Source organism: Ptychodera flava, assembly GCF_041260155.1.
Source record: "Ptychodera flava strain L36383 chromosome 23 unlocalized genomic scaffold, AS_Pfla_20210202 Scaffold_23__1_contigs__length_28996876_pilon, whole genome shotgun sequence".
Classification (NCBI taxonomy): domain Eukaryota; kingdom Metazoa; phylum Hemichordata; class Enteropneusta; family Ptychoderidae; genus Ptychodera; species Ptychodera flava.
This window is the reverse complement of record NW_027248277.1, coordinates 6620210-6636188: the sequence shown is the minus strand read 5'-3', so window position 1 is coordinate 6636188 and position 15979 is coordinate 6620210. Positions and strand designations below refer to the sequence as shown.

Here is a 15979-nt window from a genome sequence, read left to right as displayed (position 1 = left end):
TTGTTGGTGATTTCCTATTCAGGAAATATCACATGGACAATCAAAGTTTTGGCCATGAAATCGTGAAATGACGAAGCCTTGTACGTTTCTCTTTCACTTTATCACAGAACGGCAGAGGGCGCATTTCCGGGAAATCCGCCATGATCGCGTTCGATTAATAGGATCATGATCGTGACTGGCCAATCATGATTGTGATCGCGCGTTCAATAACAATCATGATTGACAATCATAGCAAAAATGCCCCAGGGTGTGATTACAAGATGGCGGACAACACAGCTACCGGTCCCGAAAGCGGAAACGGTTGCGGTGGTAACTTTAAAGTTTCAGCGAGTAAAATTTTATTTTTAAAGCAATATTTTTAAGCGAATTTAGTTGCAAGATGCTGGTTCAATCGCCTATGTTATTAAAAAAATAAAGTACATTGATTTATAACGAAATTTGAAAAACAAAATATGTGTTATTTGTTCACAACACAGCGCAGGCTCGCTAGGCGCACTATCGAGTATAGGAGTGCATGCAGTAGGTACAATAAACTATTCCACTCGAAGATTTGATGGAAACGTTTACCGATAAACTTGTAAGAGTCGCTACGTACCGGTATGCTGAAGCTCTGCAGAAATTTTGTTTACAACCTCGATCCTGAAAATGATGTCACATAATCATGATCGTGCAAATCGAACGCGCCCCTGGTGTCTGATTCTGTACAAAATGGTGGACTTTGGTGATCGAATGGTGGCGTCGACTTCGTATTTGTTAACGAAAAGGCAGGTATCTCTTAGCATACGCCCGGATATGTGGATTCTTTGCAACTTGAAAATCGCGAGTACCTTTAAATACTTAGAAGGATCGAATTCTTTAAAGGAACACTAGATACGTCGACCAGCTAAGGTGAGTACGTACGTCCTGACTACAATCTCAGCGTCGGAGGTAGGGTTGTCTGTACAGCGGCCGTGATGCAGCAGCGCACTTCCTTGTCGGGGATTCCTGTTTTGCGACTGTTTAGAAGGCGCTCTTGCTATGGGATTTTGATATCTATTCAAAGTATGTTCCATGACAACGTGTCAAGGTCGATTTACTGCTCATTGAGTCTAAAAGCGACTGTCATAGCACGCACAGTTTGCGCAATGAAAAGTCTTCATGTTTGGCGTTATAATGTTCGAAATGGGGTCATTCTGGGTCATACTCATACGGTCATACCATGCAGATGCTGAATTAAAGTAGTTCGCCTTTCGCTCAAAATTTCAAAAAAACTTTCAACTCTTCTCTTCAAATCAAGAATAAAAGTAGGGGGTCACCGTGCAAGTTTTCGGACCAGAGAAACGGTAGTGGTCTCATGCTAACGGTCACGAATTGGGTAAACACACGCTGCCAAAACAAGCTATCCGGTATTTTAGCGACATTAAAATGTACGCCCTCACGGCTTACAATCGTCGGAAGCATGCGCAAACTGTGCGTGATGCGACTACAAGGCGACGCCAGTGAATTTGTTGATGTAGAAAACATCTTCGGCCACAATGTTGGAAAATATGATACATTATTTCAGACATAATCTAGTGATGACAACGAAAAATTCACCGGTACTGTGATATCGCAACGGTGCTTGTGGAGTATATCGACACGAGTGCGCTCGGGTCAAGGGTCATCGCCAGGTAGGTTCTGTGGCAATGATCCTTGACCAGAGCGTGATCGATAAACGCCACAAGCACCACTGCGATATCACAGCTAAGCTGTAATGTATTACCGATGTTTGGAATTCTCAATAAACGCGATCCCTGTGTTATTTGGGGGGCGGGGAGGGGGGTTCGGGTAGGAATGAAGTTCCTGATTTTTTTTTCAAAACTTAAGAGATTTGTAAGCTTAAGCAGTGCCTTGTGCAGTGCATCCATGCTGTTTTCAGTTGCTTGTGTAGGTACCTTTATGTATGAAAGAAGGTGAAAAGGGTACAAATGGTTTATTGAACTTTACGTATGTATAATTTACATATTTATATCATCAAAAGAACCAGTGCTGTTCAGCAAAGAAAACTCTCCTGGCGCTGTACATGTATTATATTATTTTAGTCTAGTAATAGTTGCTGTCTGGTGCCATATAAGTTTGCATTATCGCTTAACCCTTAGCGTGCTGTACTTTTTCCCCACAAATTTTGTGCATTCAGATTCCCAATTGTATGGATTTTTCTGTACATTTTTAGATAATTTTGGATCAAATGGACATAACTTTCCATTGGCTACAGTTTTTGATGAAAATTTTGGGGAAATTCTGAACAAAATGTCAAGACATGAACAACGTCCCTTTGTTATATTTTAGAAATGTGACAAAATTGACTTTGGCACTCAAAGGGTAGTGTCGTTGAATCTTAAACCTTTCTAATAATGTTAAATAAAGACGACTCTCCACCATGGTGAAAGCAAATTTTTGATAATGGAATCACCAAGAGTGAAAGATGTATGACCATCTCTTGTTTTTTTGTATATTTCATTTTATGCAGGTAAACGTACAAAAATGACTTCCATATTCCTGGCTGAAAGGTGGTCCCGTATTGGAGACTCAGTGTCAGCTCTCAACTGTCAACTTGCAAGCCTTGCAGCACAAAACAGACAAAAGAAGATCTGCTGTGTTGTTTTGAAGGCAACTGAAGAAGAAAAGAAAGATGCTACTGGCTGTGGAGTTGAACTAATACTGCCATCTTTGGGTGATGACATCACAGACGCATGTGAAAATGATGAACCATGTTACAAATGGCTTTTATCCCCCGACCAATACTTCTCAACTCTCACAAACCTTCAGAGTGTTGAATATATTGTTGAACATGTAAAGTCATTAACATCATTCCTGTGTGCCTCTGTACTAAGAAACCGTTGTTTCAAAGATGCAGATATTGTTTTGATAAACCATGAAACTCCATCAGCTGATTTGAGAGACAGACACTTGAAATTCGCTGAGGCAGCGGGCACTGTTTTCTCTGTAAAACCTACTGTCTTCGAAGAATACACAAGACTTTACCAAATGACAAAGATTAAAATAAAGCATGAACTCTATCTTCCAAGACCAGAGAAGACCTTCTTCGATCTGAATGTAGACCAAATGTCTAAAAAAAGTCACTTCAAACAAATACTGACTGTGATAACAGACAAAAAGGTTGAATCGTCACGTTTCAGAGTTCTTTCTGCTGCAGTGGGTAAAACAGCAGATGGATTTAAATTTATGCATGCAAAGATTCCAAAGTGGTTTGTTCGTATCACATCAGCTGCTGATCTTAGTGATACTGCAAACTTTTTGAACAACAATTTGAACAGTACATATATAGAACCAAACACTTACCCTCCTTACGGCTGTCAAGATGAAATTTACAGGGACCTTCAACAAAGTAATGTCCTTGTAATACCACCTGATGAGCCATTTAGAATGGAGGCATTGTGGGCCATAGCTGCTGGGCTTCCTGTATTGGTTCCGAGAAGAACTCCTATGGCAGAGTTTCTTGAAAAGTACTTTGGTGAAAGAGCTGAGTACTTTCTTTACGAACCTTCTGTCGATGACTTGTCAGCCGAAATAAGTAAGATGCTGAACAGAACTGAGGCGATTGGTGTAACCAGGAAGTTGAAGGATGCATTCAAAAGTCACCCTATAATGAATGGAAGTCATGAAAACTTCACAGCCCGTTTTAATAAACAAGGGCAATCTTATCCTCAACCTGTATCAGGTAAAGTGAATGTGCAAATTTTCGTAAATACTTGACATCAAGGTATATCTCTGTCAAATGTGTTTGTGCATGTATACGTCTGATTTTGTCAGTTGTTTTGGTATTTACTGATAGATGCTATAATTTGCTTGCTATATTTAAGTCAAGTCAGCAACACTGACTAGGTAAATTTAGAATGAATGCAATTACAGAGAAATTGTATATAAATGTCATAAGGCAGTGATTATGACTTCCAAACATGGCTTGGCATGTTCCTATACACTGTATTGAAATGCTACAAAGATATTTCAATCATATAAAAATGCAGGCATGGTGAAAATATCTAATTTCTTTTTTCTTCTCTTTTACTGCAGTTTCATCACCTCCCCACAGACAGTCAACTGATGATGGTATAGGTTCTATTGAAGACACATCCTCTCAACAATCGCTCTCACCTCAGCCAGGTAAGCATAGCAACCAGAACATATGAACATTACAATTTGAATGAATGCTAAAAACAAGAGTGAGTTTGATTAAATTACATATTTTCCCTAATATTTTCTTCCTTCAGTGCAGAAAAATTCCAGTGACATCACGACTATGTCACAAAAGTCTAAGATGAATCATGACACAATTATAAAGTCAAGCATATTATGTGATCTTGACAGAGAAAAGAAATTAGGTTGTGATACCACTACACTTATAACAAGCCAAGTAGGGGTTATTAATCTGGAAAATACAAAGAGCTTGCTTGAATTCTCACTTAAGATGATTTAAACTACTTTAAGCTCCACTGTCAGCGATGCAAAGCTTATCAAATAGGCTGATTTTCCATCATCATCCATTCGTCGTCCAATAATAATTGACTTCTCTTTTAAAACAATGTCCAATTGCTTTGAAATTTGATATGCAGTTTGTTCACTTCGGGTGACCTTGCTTAATTTGCTTCAAATCGTGGTGAAATTTGCATATTTGTATTTTTGGGAATTTTTTGCGGGTTTTGTGGATTGCTTTGAAATTGTATGTTTTGAATTTTAAGGCAATTTTTGTCATTTTTAGTCAAACGATCTTTAAAAATCCTCTTCTTCAAAACTACAGGTCAGATAGCTTTGATATTTGGTATATAGGTCCCAAGGGATGACCTATTTCAGATTTATTCAAATTGTGCAGAAATATGCAAATTTTTATTTTAATGCAATTTTTGTAATTTTTAGTAAAAATGTCTGTCACCAAACGCTTTTCTGACAACTTCGACATTTGGTTCTGGTTCATAGGGATAAGCAAAATGTAATATTCTCAAATTATTATGAAATCTACAATTTTGTAATTTTGGAGCAATTTGTGATTTTTGGTCAATTTTTTTTTTCCCCAAATACTACTAGTCTAATAGCTTTGATATTTGGTGTACAGGTTCCTACAATGAACTAGATGTAATGTTTAGAAATTATGATGAAAGCTGCAATTTTGTATTTTTTTGGAGGGGGGGGGGCAATTTTTGCCAGTTTTGGTCAAACTATTTTCTTCTCAAAAACTGCCTGTCTAATAGTTTTGATGATATTTGGTACACAGTTTCCTAGGGGTTATTTTAACATGATATATTAAAATTATGATGAAATCTCCAAGGTATTTTTTCTTTTGGGGCAATTTTTGCCATTTTTGGTCAAAAAATTTGATTTTCAAAAACCTACTCGTCTGATAGTTTGGTTGACATATTCTTAGGGACGATCTTAGTGTGATATGTTCAAATTATGATGAAATCTTCAAAAGTGTATTTTTGCAGCTATTTTAACCATTATTATCAGGCCTCTGAAATAGGTTATTGAAGATTTCCACCTTCTTCACCAACGTGTGTCAAAAATAGTTATGCTCTACATAACACAGAGGGGCTATAGCTGCGGCTAGATCACTGGTATAATGTTGTATAACTTGTATAACATAAATGTGTCATTGAAAAGTTGTCAATTACTTTAAACGTCAAATTGCAATTGAGAAAAATGCTCTTACAACAAATCTCTCACACTTGCTTGTTCTCTACTTTCCTCCCGGAAAATTGTACAAGTTTCCGAAAAAAATTGTTTGTCTAGAAATTTGATTGAATCTCAATGGCTTCAATCTGACGTTTAGTGTTGCAAATGGCCCTAGCGAATTGTCAAAAATTGAAAACAAGTTGCAAGTACTATGGAAGTCAATACAATATGCGTTGTTTTGAAATTTGCCAATTTTCTTGAAGTTCATTGGCATTTCACTTCTGAAACCACATTATTTGACCTTTTTTCACACAGTGAGTCCAGGGTCACCAGTTTTTTCAGAAGAAGCATCAACAAGTCAAGACCAGAGTGCACCGGTAATAGCCAGGAAACGACCACTTATGCCAAGTAAGTCGTTCAGCCACAAAACTGCTTGAACATATATTTTAGCTCATCAGGTTTTTAAATTTAGATAGTGATTTTCTCATTAGAAATATTCTGGGTTTCGAAAAAGGCAGTTTTCAACAACCTCTTTCCAAGTCGTTTTACTGTAATAGGCAAATGCCATGCTCACAGCACTTTGTTAAATGTGTTTTTCATCTGGCAAAAGATCTATTGTAAATTTATGTACAACTCAATTGTCCAGATGAAATAACGTTTAAAACAGTTCATAGTAGGTTATTTGATGGTCTAAAATTGTCTGTTTGCCTCAGAAACAGTGCAGGTGTTAGTAGAAAAAAAGAAATGCCTCCCATAATCTCCTAACCATACAGACTCTTTTTTTCACTCTAGAACAATCAGTCAGAAAGGGAATGTTGCCTTTCAGATAACGATCAGAAATTTTAACTTATGAAATTATTACTTACAAATTATACTATGAAGTTCTCATATGCATGTGCATGTATGCATCTACATTATATTGATTTCATATCCCATAGAAATTATATTTACAATCTTGATTTTTGCTTGTTCTTAACCATTCTAAACCCCGGTAGAACAAGCTTTTGAATTGACGTCCAATATATTTCCATGAATTGTTGCATACATGTTCAGTGTATAGCCTGTAACAATGTAGCCTTGTTCTATCATAGATTCTGTCAACTCTAACATTCAGCTGTTGACAGTCGATGCCTTGCTTGAACCATACACTTTTTTGTATGGCTATCTCTTGTGTATCTCAACATCATCTTAAGACTGCACTGTGTTAACGCATTTGACAAACAGGAGAAAATGCTGATAAAAAGTCAGGAGCCGGAAAGAGTACGGTAGATAACTTTCTCAAACATCCCTCAAATTCTTGTTTCCTCATAGCTACCTTTATGTTGTTGAAATAATATTAGTTGTATTAAAATTTTGTTCCCAGTTTACTGAAGGAAAGATATAACTCTAACAGTAATTTTTATTGAACAACCTTTTCATGTTGTCTTTGTCCACAGCTCTCCTCTGTGAAGCCAATCTTGAATTTGAAGAGAAAAAAATGAAGATGGAGACTGCTCACCTGATGGAAAGAGAAAGACAGCAACTTGAACTTAAAAAAGAAAGGGACCAACAGCAGTTTAAGACTCAAAAGAGAGAAGCATTATTGGCTGAAATTAAGGAACTTTATGAGCTTGAGAAAAAGCTAATCATTGCCAGAAATAGCGCAGATTTAGTGAAAGAGTTAGACGAAGCCTATGATAAGTTTAAGGCAAGGTTAGATGCAATTATTGATGGTTCCTTACAGTTCATGTTAAGTTTCCTTTCAGAACAAGATATTGATTATTTTTGGCAGAAGTATATGGCAGCTGATGTTGAGCACGTCATTAGTGGTATTCTGATAACACCAGAGATGAGATCAATGGCTGAGGAAGCTGGCGTTACTGCCAGAATCAAGCTGAAGATTGACAAGAAGGAATTTGAACTTGTCAAAGAAATACTTCATGGTAAGGATCATGTATTACAAAGTCATTTTTCGATTAATACTTAAAGTGTACAGAGAAACGTAAGTAGCTGTAATCAGTTATATTTGTAGTAAGTTATGATAATACTCTAAAGAATCAGAACTGTTTGTTGGTTTTTTAATAAATGTCAATGATCAATATTTTTCACAAGAAATTTACATGTCATCTTTTACTGCATTAGTGTAATCTTAGGTTGATTGATTTATCAGCAATAATTCTGTATTGCTTTAGTGTCAAGGATGTGACAATTTAGAACCCAATATAATCAGACCAGCTAATTTTGGTCACCATGTCGAAGCAACGTTAGCAGGCCAAAGTTGTAACTAACCCAGTCTGTTAGTGTGTCTTTATCAAAATGTAGGCCATTTGTCATAGGTTATGGCGCGTAATCAAGGCCAATATTCTAACTCCCCATTTTCAACTATACAACTCGACATTCAACATTCAAACTCCCCATTTTCAACTATACAACTCGACATTCAACATTCAAACTCCCCATTTTCAACTATACAACTCGACATTCAACATTCAAACTCCCCATTTTCAACTATACAACTCGACATTCAACATTCAAACTCCCCATTTTCAACTATACAACTCGACATTCAACATTCAAACTCCCCATTTTCAACTATACAACTCGACATTCAACATTCAAACTCCCCATTTTCAACTATACAACTCGACATTCAACATTCAAACTCCCCATTTTCAACTATACAACTCGACATTCAACATTCAAACTCCCCATTTTCAACTATAAGCTTACAACTCAACATTCAACTATCGAACTCAACATTGGGATTGCTATTCCCCATTTTCAACTTTCGAACTCCACATTTTCAACTCTCGAACTCAACATTTAGGATTCGTATTCTCCCTAGGCATCCCTAACTTGCTTCATTGTAGTTACCCACGTTTTTCCTTCTGGGCTATACTACGTCAGAACGCGTCATAGATTCTCACATGACGTTTCGGAGTTTTAGAGTTATTCCTATGTGATGTTCTAGAGGGTCCAAAAATATGGACCGGAAACACTTGTGATGCTATCAAGATTTACCGCCGACCCTCCGCCATCACTTAGGCCTAATTCGGTCGCTATCTAGCTCTGCATGGCAAGGCTGTGTGTTACCGGCGTTACACGGCCTCCCACCACCGGTAACACACAGCCCTGCCATGCAGAGCTAGGTCGCTATCATGTCATCTAATCAAGAGCATGCATGCGTGGCTCGCCATGGCTTATTTTAAAATTAACAACTCGCTTGTTAATTTCCACACTATTACAGCCAAAACACAACTCAAACACTAAACTAGCTCTGCATGGCAGGGCTTAGCCCTGCGTACGATGCTGTGTGTTCCGCTACAGCTAATCGCCTGGTGAGCGGGGCGATTAGCTGTAGCGGAACACACAGCATCGTACGCAGGGCTAGGCAGGGCTGTGTGTTACCGGCGTTATACGCCTCCCACCACATGTAGTGGGAGGCCGTATAACGCCGGTAACACACAGCCCTGCAATGCAGAGCTAACACTGAACACACCAAAGCACATACAAGACGAGATGGCTGATTTGTGAAGCCACTTTCCCTTTATTACACTGTGACCACTATGTTCAACATCATGTATTTCACCTTGAGCGGCTTGCACCAGCTGGACAATACGCTCACTACACATTCAAATGCCACTTAACTGTGACAAAAGTCTAACAAGACTCTCACACCTACGTGACACATCTCCCCGTCTGTCGGGCTGGTCAAGGTCAAGTAGCAGCCTAGACAAACTACCACTGACGTGGTCACTAACGAACCCGGTGTCGTCCAAAATTAACTGCGAGGTCACCATATGTTTGGGACTCCCTAACAAAGTGATAAGTAGTTTCATGTAAAATGACACCGACGATTTTTTAAAGTCGTATTTGACTATATGTATGCTAATTTTGGCTTGTGTTGGCTGGCTAGTGGTCTAGGGGGACCTATGACTTCGATAGTTGAAAATGGGGAATACGAATCCAAAATGTTGAGTTCCATAGTTGAAAATGTGGAGTTCGAAAGTTGAATGTGTGGAGTTCGAAAGTTGAAAATGGGGAGTTCGAAAGTTGAAAATGTGGAGTTGTATAGTTGAAAATGGGACGTTCGAAAGTTGAAAATGTGGAGTTGTATAGTTGAAAATGGGGCGTTCGAAAGTTGAAAATGTGGAGTTGTATAGTTGAAAATGGGGAGTTTGAATGTTGAATGTCGAGTTGTATAGTTGAAAATGGGGAGTTTGAATGTTGAATGTCGAGTTGTATAGTTGAATGTTGAATGTCGAGTTGTATAGTTGAATGTTGAATGTCGAGTTGTATAGTTGAAAATGGGGAGTTTGAATGTTGAATGTCGAGTTGTATAGTTGAAAATGGGGAGTTAGAATATTGGCCTTGATTACGCGCCATACATAGATAACAACATTAAATTTCCAAAGCAAATCTGAATTGAAGAGGTATTCTAGTATTTGGACGATCAAAAAACTGTGCAAAGTCTCTACGAGAGAGATGTTTATGAAAGTGTTTTTCCTGTAGCTTTGAAATGTGGTTCAAAGTATTTTGTGATTTCATTGTTCTAATATGTTCAAATCTTGATGAAATTTAATATTGAAATTCTAAGCGTTACTTTCTCATTTAAGGTAATAAGTTCAAGAAACTCAAAACAGACTTGTTCTGTGCAGCAGGCCTTACAATGAATTTTTGACAATGAAAAGGCAAATCTGCTTTTTTCTATTGACAGATATATCTGCCGTATACACTGCTCCACAGAAAATCTGGATGCGCACTACAGCGTATGGTGAATGGGAGAAATATCTGTTGAATCATGTTGAAGAGAACCAAGCAAAGTACTTGATAGAACAGTCTAGATATCACCATATTATCAGTCAATTGAGATTTGACGAGTTTTTCTTTCCGTCAGTTGTATCTTACTGGTATAGGAATTGTTACACTTTACCATCAACTTTGACAGAAGCAACTGAATGGGCAATTATGCATCATTTTGATATGTACTGTGAGAAAGATCAGCTTAAAATAGGCAATGTTCAGAAAGTGATGCGAGATAGTTTTTGTAAAATAGGAAAGTCTGTATTCGGTAACATTTTTGGAACAGGGACTGCCAACCTAACATTTGTTGTTCCTCATATTGAAACATATCTTTTTGGCTTACTTGAGAAAACTCAGGGCAATAAATACAAGTTCATAAATGAGTTATTGTCCTTTTACGCTGCTGCTATCTATCTAAGTAGAAGCCAGTATATTTTTTTAGACATTGGTGTCATTGAGGTCCTTGTGAAATCCTTTCCAATAGTTTTGTACTTTGTATCCAGCATACTGAATGTAAAAGCAGATTTCTTCTTCAGTGTTTTAACAAACTGTGTAATGAAGACGTATCCTGTGACATTTAAACTATTTAGTCTGCAAGGAGGCTGTCTTCTGGAAACTAAATATCCCGAAAATTTTTTGAGAACTGTCCACAGTTTGATGATACCACATGGTCTAAATTTGTCACAAACAGACCTTGAATCCATTTCTCTTTATGATATTGAGGCTGTGGAATTCCTCTTAAAGAATACATCACTGATTCAGAATATCATGTTTGATTTTGTAAAACCGATGCCATGTGAGTTGGGGTTTCTAAAAGTTCTCAACCAACTAGTGGCAAATCCTACCTCTTCTATAGGCATCAAAGTGAAAAATTCTGTTGAATTATATATGGTAGCCAGATACATAGCATTTCACAGGCTTTTCACCACACAGAAGTATAAAAGTAGTAGAGGATTCAGTAAACCTGATTTACAGTATATCAATATTGAGGCAACACAAAACAAATCTGGTCATATTGATAGTAAAACAACACAAGCGTTAGTCAAAGTTATCTCATCACTGCCATTATCGGAATCTCTCAGTCTGAGTGGATTTTGTGAAAACTTCATGAAAGAGTTGATGGAAACTATGCTGGATAACTTTGCTATTTTAAAAGTCAGGGTTTTAGATTTATCAAATAATCGTTTAGGATCCATGTTTGCAAGTGTTATGATGAGATCAGTTAAATGCTTACCATTTCTTGAGAAACTTGATGTGAGAAATAACAAGTTAGGTAGCCTAGGTAGTGTTGAATTACTGAAACTGCACGGTGAAGTTCACGTACGTTTAGATAACAACGGAGTTGAAGATAGCCTCAAACAATTACTAGAATGTAAAGAGGTTGTTAAGAAGACTGGTGATCTTGTAGAAATGTCAAAACAAGTCAAAGATTTAGATGATATCAAAAATATCCGAGATAGTTTTGACAATGACTTAGAATTAAATATGTCTCAGGCATCAGCTGATAATGTACGCGTGTTATGCATGAATTTGGCTCTCTTTAAGAATGTGGTTAACTTGAATCTGAGGCAGTGTAATATTTGTACAGAACTTGGCATGGTGCTTGCCGAGAGTTGTGGTCATTTGTTGTTGTTAAAGTATTTAGATATCAGCTCCAATCAGTTAGGTGATGACGTCATCGGGCACTTAGGTTTTAAACTACCCTTACTTAGAAATTTAAGGTATGCAAACCTACATGACACCAAGATCACTGTGAAAGGCATCATGAGTTTGCTTGAAAGTGTACCTGAAGAGCAACAGAAACTTGTCAATGTGTCTCATAATTTGACAACACTGAAATATACTCTACCACACATCAAAGACACAGTTAGGCATCACGCACAGAATGTTGATCTTCATGCCAGTGAACTCACCCTTGACAAGTTGAAATTTGTGAAAGATTTGTGGAATGTATGAAATATTGTGGTTGAAAGCAAAATTTAAAAAGATAATAGATTTGAATACTTTTGCAAAGGCTTGGACAATCTTGTGTTCTTCCATAGTCTTATCTTGAGAAGCAACAATATAGGTGATGCAGATGAATGCAGAACAATTTAATAAATGAAGGGGTATGGGGTCTTACTGAGCTGAAGCAGTTGGTCAGTCAAAAACAATATTGAAGAAGCTGCAGGACTATGGCCTTTTGGAAAATTGGTGAGATTAAGGCAGCTGACGCTTAGCAAAAACAATATCAGGGAAGAAGGTGCAAAGTGTCTCAGTAAGGTGATAAAGAACATGCCTTGCCTTGAACAACTTGATCTTAGTCATGATAAAATAGGAGTTGTAGGTATTAAGAGTTTTGAAGAATTGACTTGGCTGAGGCAGTTAAATCTCAGCCATAACAATATTGGGAGAGATGGTGCGAAGTGTCTAAGTAAAGTGTTAATGAATATGAATTGTTTGGAAAAGCTGGACCTTAGTCACAATAACATCGGGGAAGATGGTGCAGAGAGTTTATTTGTAGGAATGCAAGTATTAACAGGGCTTACAGTCTTAAATTTAAGCAATAATAACCTTAGAGAAAAGGGAATCAAGAGCATTAGTAAAGCTATGAGAAATTTCACACGGCTGAAGCATTTTGATCTCAGTTTCAATTACATCAAATTCGTTGGTGCAAATAGTTTGAGTAAATCAATGGTGGGCATAACTTCATTAGAGTACATTGACCTCGGTCATAATGACATCGGGGATGTTGGCGCAGAAATCATGAGTGAAATAATTTGAGTTACAATGACATCAGTCACATCGGTGCAGAGATTTTGAGTGAAGCGATTGGAAACATAGAAACACTGCTGCATCTTGATCTTAGTCATAACCACATAGGAGATGCTGGTGTTGAAAGTCTGAGCAAGAAAGCAGAGTCCTTACAATGGCTGCAGCATTTAGATCTTAAAAACAATGACATTGGTGATAATGGTGTTGAAAGGTGTTGAGCAAACGAACGGACTGTTTTGAATATATGGATTATCTAAATCTTGGTCAAAATGATATAGGAAGGCATGGTCTACAGTGTATTGATGAAGCACTTGAGATGACAGATATTAAGAATACCCTTGATCTCTACATCTCATAATACTACCACCCCTTTCAGATGAAAACTGAATTAATGCATCCAATCTGCAAACGTGTATCCTCCATAGAAATAAGCTTTAGTGATTTAGCTCTGATTTAGTTTTCTTCTGGGAGTTTTTTAAGTTTCAAGCGTGTAAACAACATTCGTGTAAGTTTTAATTTACTTTAAGGACATTACATGTTTGAAAACACGAAGATTATGCATAGTTTCTTTTAAGTTATTTCATACTTTTTCTATTTTAATATTGTGGCCATTTCTTGAATAGAATTCATTTTTGTTAAATTCCTACGCACATAAGATATTTATGTGCATCACTTATACTTTACATAGAACACGTTTTGCAATCATGAAATGTTACAAAACCATATCCAATGAAACGACACATTTTGTATCAGAATTTGGTGTATTTTGTTTAATCACAATTGTATCATTTTTACCCTGCTTGTTTAATGATTTATATCAGAGGAGGAATAAAGTTACGAATATATATTTTGTAAATACTATTACAGAGTTTTATTTCTTTATATCTCTCCTATGTAACATTTATTATTTATTGCTGTCATGGTACCGTGAAAATATTGGAAAAAACATGTAAAACAGGATGCAGAAATAGACATAGGCCCTATTTCACCACGTCATGTACAGGTCTAGTCGCCAAAGTAGAATAATATGACAGAACCACATTGCCTTTGAGGGCACTCTGTGGTGTTCCGAAGGTATTTCCGGAGGGATACGGTGTATTTTGCCACCAGTTCTTTTCAGAGCGTTTCTGTTATTATTACATATGTTCCCCAATTTTGTCGATCGCCGTCGAAAAAAACCAGCTAATCGCGATGCGGCCTTATTGCATATAGACTCTATATGGTGCGCATTGATATGCTGTCAGTGAACTTTTCATCAGCTGTGAGCTCACTGATTGGCTAAGGGAAACTTTCTGATATTCATATGCAAATATTTTGATGCAGTGTACCGAGTTCACATCACTGTATTTCCACCTCAACTAAGACAACAAAAACAGACACAAACAAAGACGTTTGAGCACAGAAATCTTAAATATTTCAATACATGTGAACCAAATTGGCATTTACAGTAACAAGATCAACTTCAGTAAAAATTCGAATAACAGAAACTTCAAAATCTTGCGCGAAATTAGACTCATAAGAGTTCGAGTACGATTGTCAGTGGTGCACAGACATCTGGCGAAGAAAGACGCTGTTAAGAGTTGTTTCCTGTGGCCGCGATGTTGAATGTGCAGTTGAAGACCCCACTGGTGATTTTAATATCAGAGAATAGCTCCAGTAACTGGTTTTGCGAACTTGCTGGCTACATCATTGCAAGGATTGCAAGTACTGATCATCGTATTGTCTGAAGAGCCGATCTATCACTCGCCTTGCTGGCCAAAGACATTTCTTTGCCATTGCCGATACTGGTATTGCACTATCGCTTGTCGATGAGTTAGGTCACGGGTTGAATTTGTTATCAAACCCACTCAATATTATTCCTTGGCCGTTGCTCGACTGGGCACCATTTTACAAGTGGTATAGCCACAAACTGATGACGTCAAAGATGTGCATATTTATGGAAATGACATCAAAGGTTACGTTCTAAAAGGGGCGATAAATTATTCTGGGGTATGAGTTAGGAATGGGGGCTTGGAAACTAAGGGGGAAATGATTGAAAAGAAGGGTCCAAAGTTTTCACTATCTTCACTACACTCCCTCTTTCTGTAGTTCCTGATACCTATGTGGAAGCAACGGTTGATTAATTAGAGGTGTTAGTTTTTAGTTACACATTTTTACACAATAATCAATACCGCTACCGGGGCTCGAACATCACAACTTCGCCGATGCTAACTCGCCGTGTATGCAACCCTGGGAATTCGGGGTTAGTTAATATCCTAAGCCGGTCGGAAGGTGTGAATCACGTTGACGTCAATAATAGTAAGCTCAAACTACTCGAACAGCATTTGCATGCAAGGGAGTGTGTGGAAGCAGTGACTATTTGCCCTGTGAAGTTTGACTGAATATTAGTTTCGTCACAGTCCCTGCAAGTTCTGCGTAAGCACGGTCACTCTGCAAAAGAGTGGAGTGACCGCGACGTACAGACTTCGCTCGATTGGCGACTGCTGTATTGACTGCTACTAACATTCATATGAGCATAACTCCTAATTTTAGCCCGTACTTACGACATAGCTGCAGCTGTATACTTCATACCTCACCTCACCTCACCTCACTTCAGCTTACCCCACGAGAAAGACAGAGACACTGTCTGTGTATTTGACTCGGGGCCATCGCATCAAGACATAGCCTCGCTAATCACAATCGTATGATCAAATGTTGTGAATCAGACAAGGCCTTCGCCAGAAGAAAATACTCCAAGTGTACCATAGACCCTCCAAAAACGGGTCTACGACTGGTCATTAAACCACGATCACTCCAC

General features: G+C 37.8%; 1 protein-coding gene across 1 annotated transcript; it reads left to right on the top strand.

Annotated features, from left to right (window-relative positions):
- Positions 1–717: 717 nt before the first annotated feature.
- Positions 718–14038, top strand: LOC139124112 (uncharacterized). Its single transcript, XM_070690255.1, has 6 exons — positions 718–888; positions 2489–3700; positions 4054–4143; positions 5962–6054; positions 7083–7568; positions 10343–14038. Exons 2-6 carry the CDS (start codon positions 2503–2505, stop codon positions 12382–12384), a joined length of 3909 nt encoding a protein of 1302 aa, XP_070546356.1. The 5' UTR covers positions 718–888; positions 2489–2502; the 3' UTR covers positions 12385–14038.
- Positions 14039–15979: the final 1941 nt, after the last annotated feature.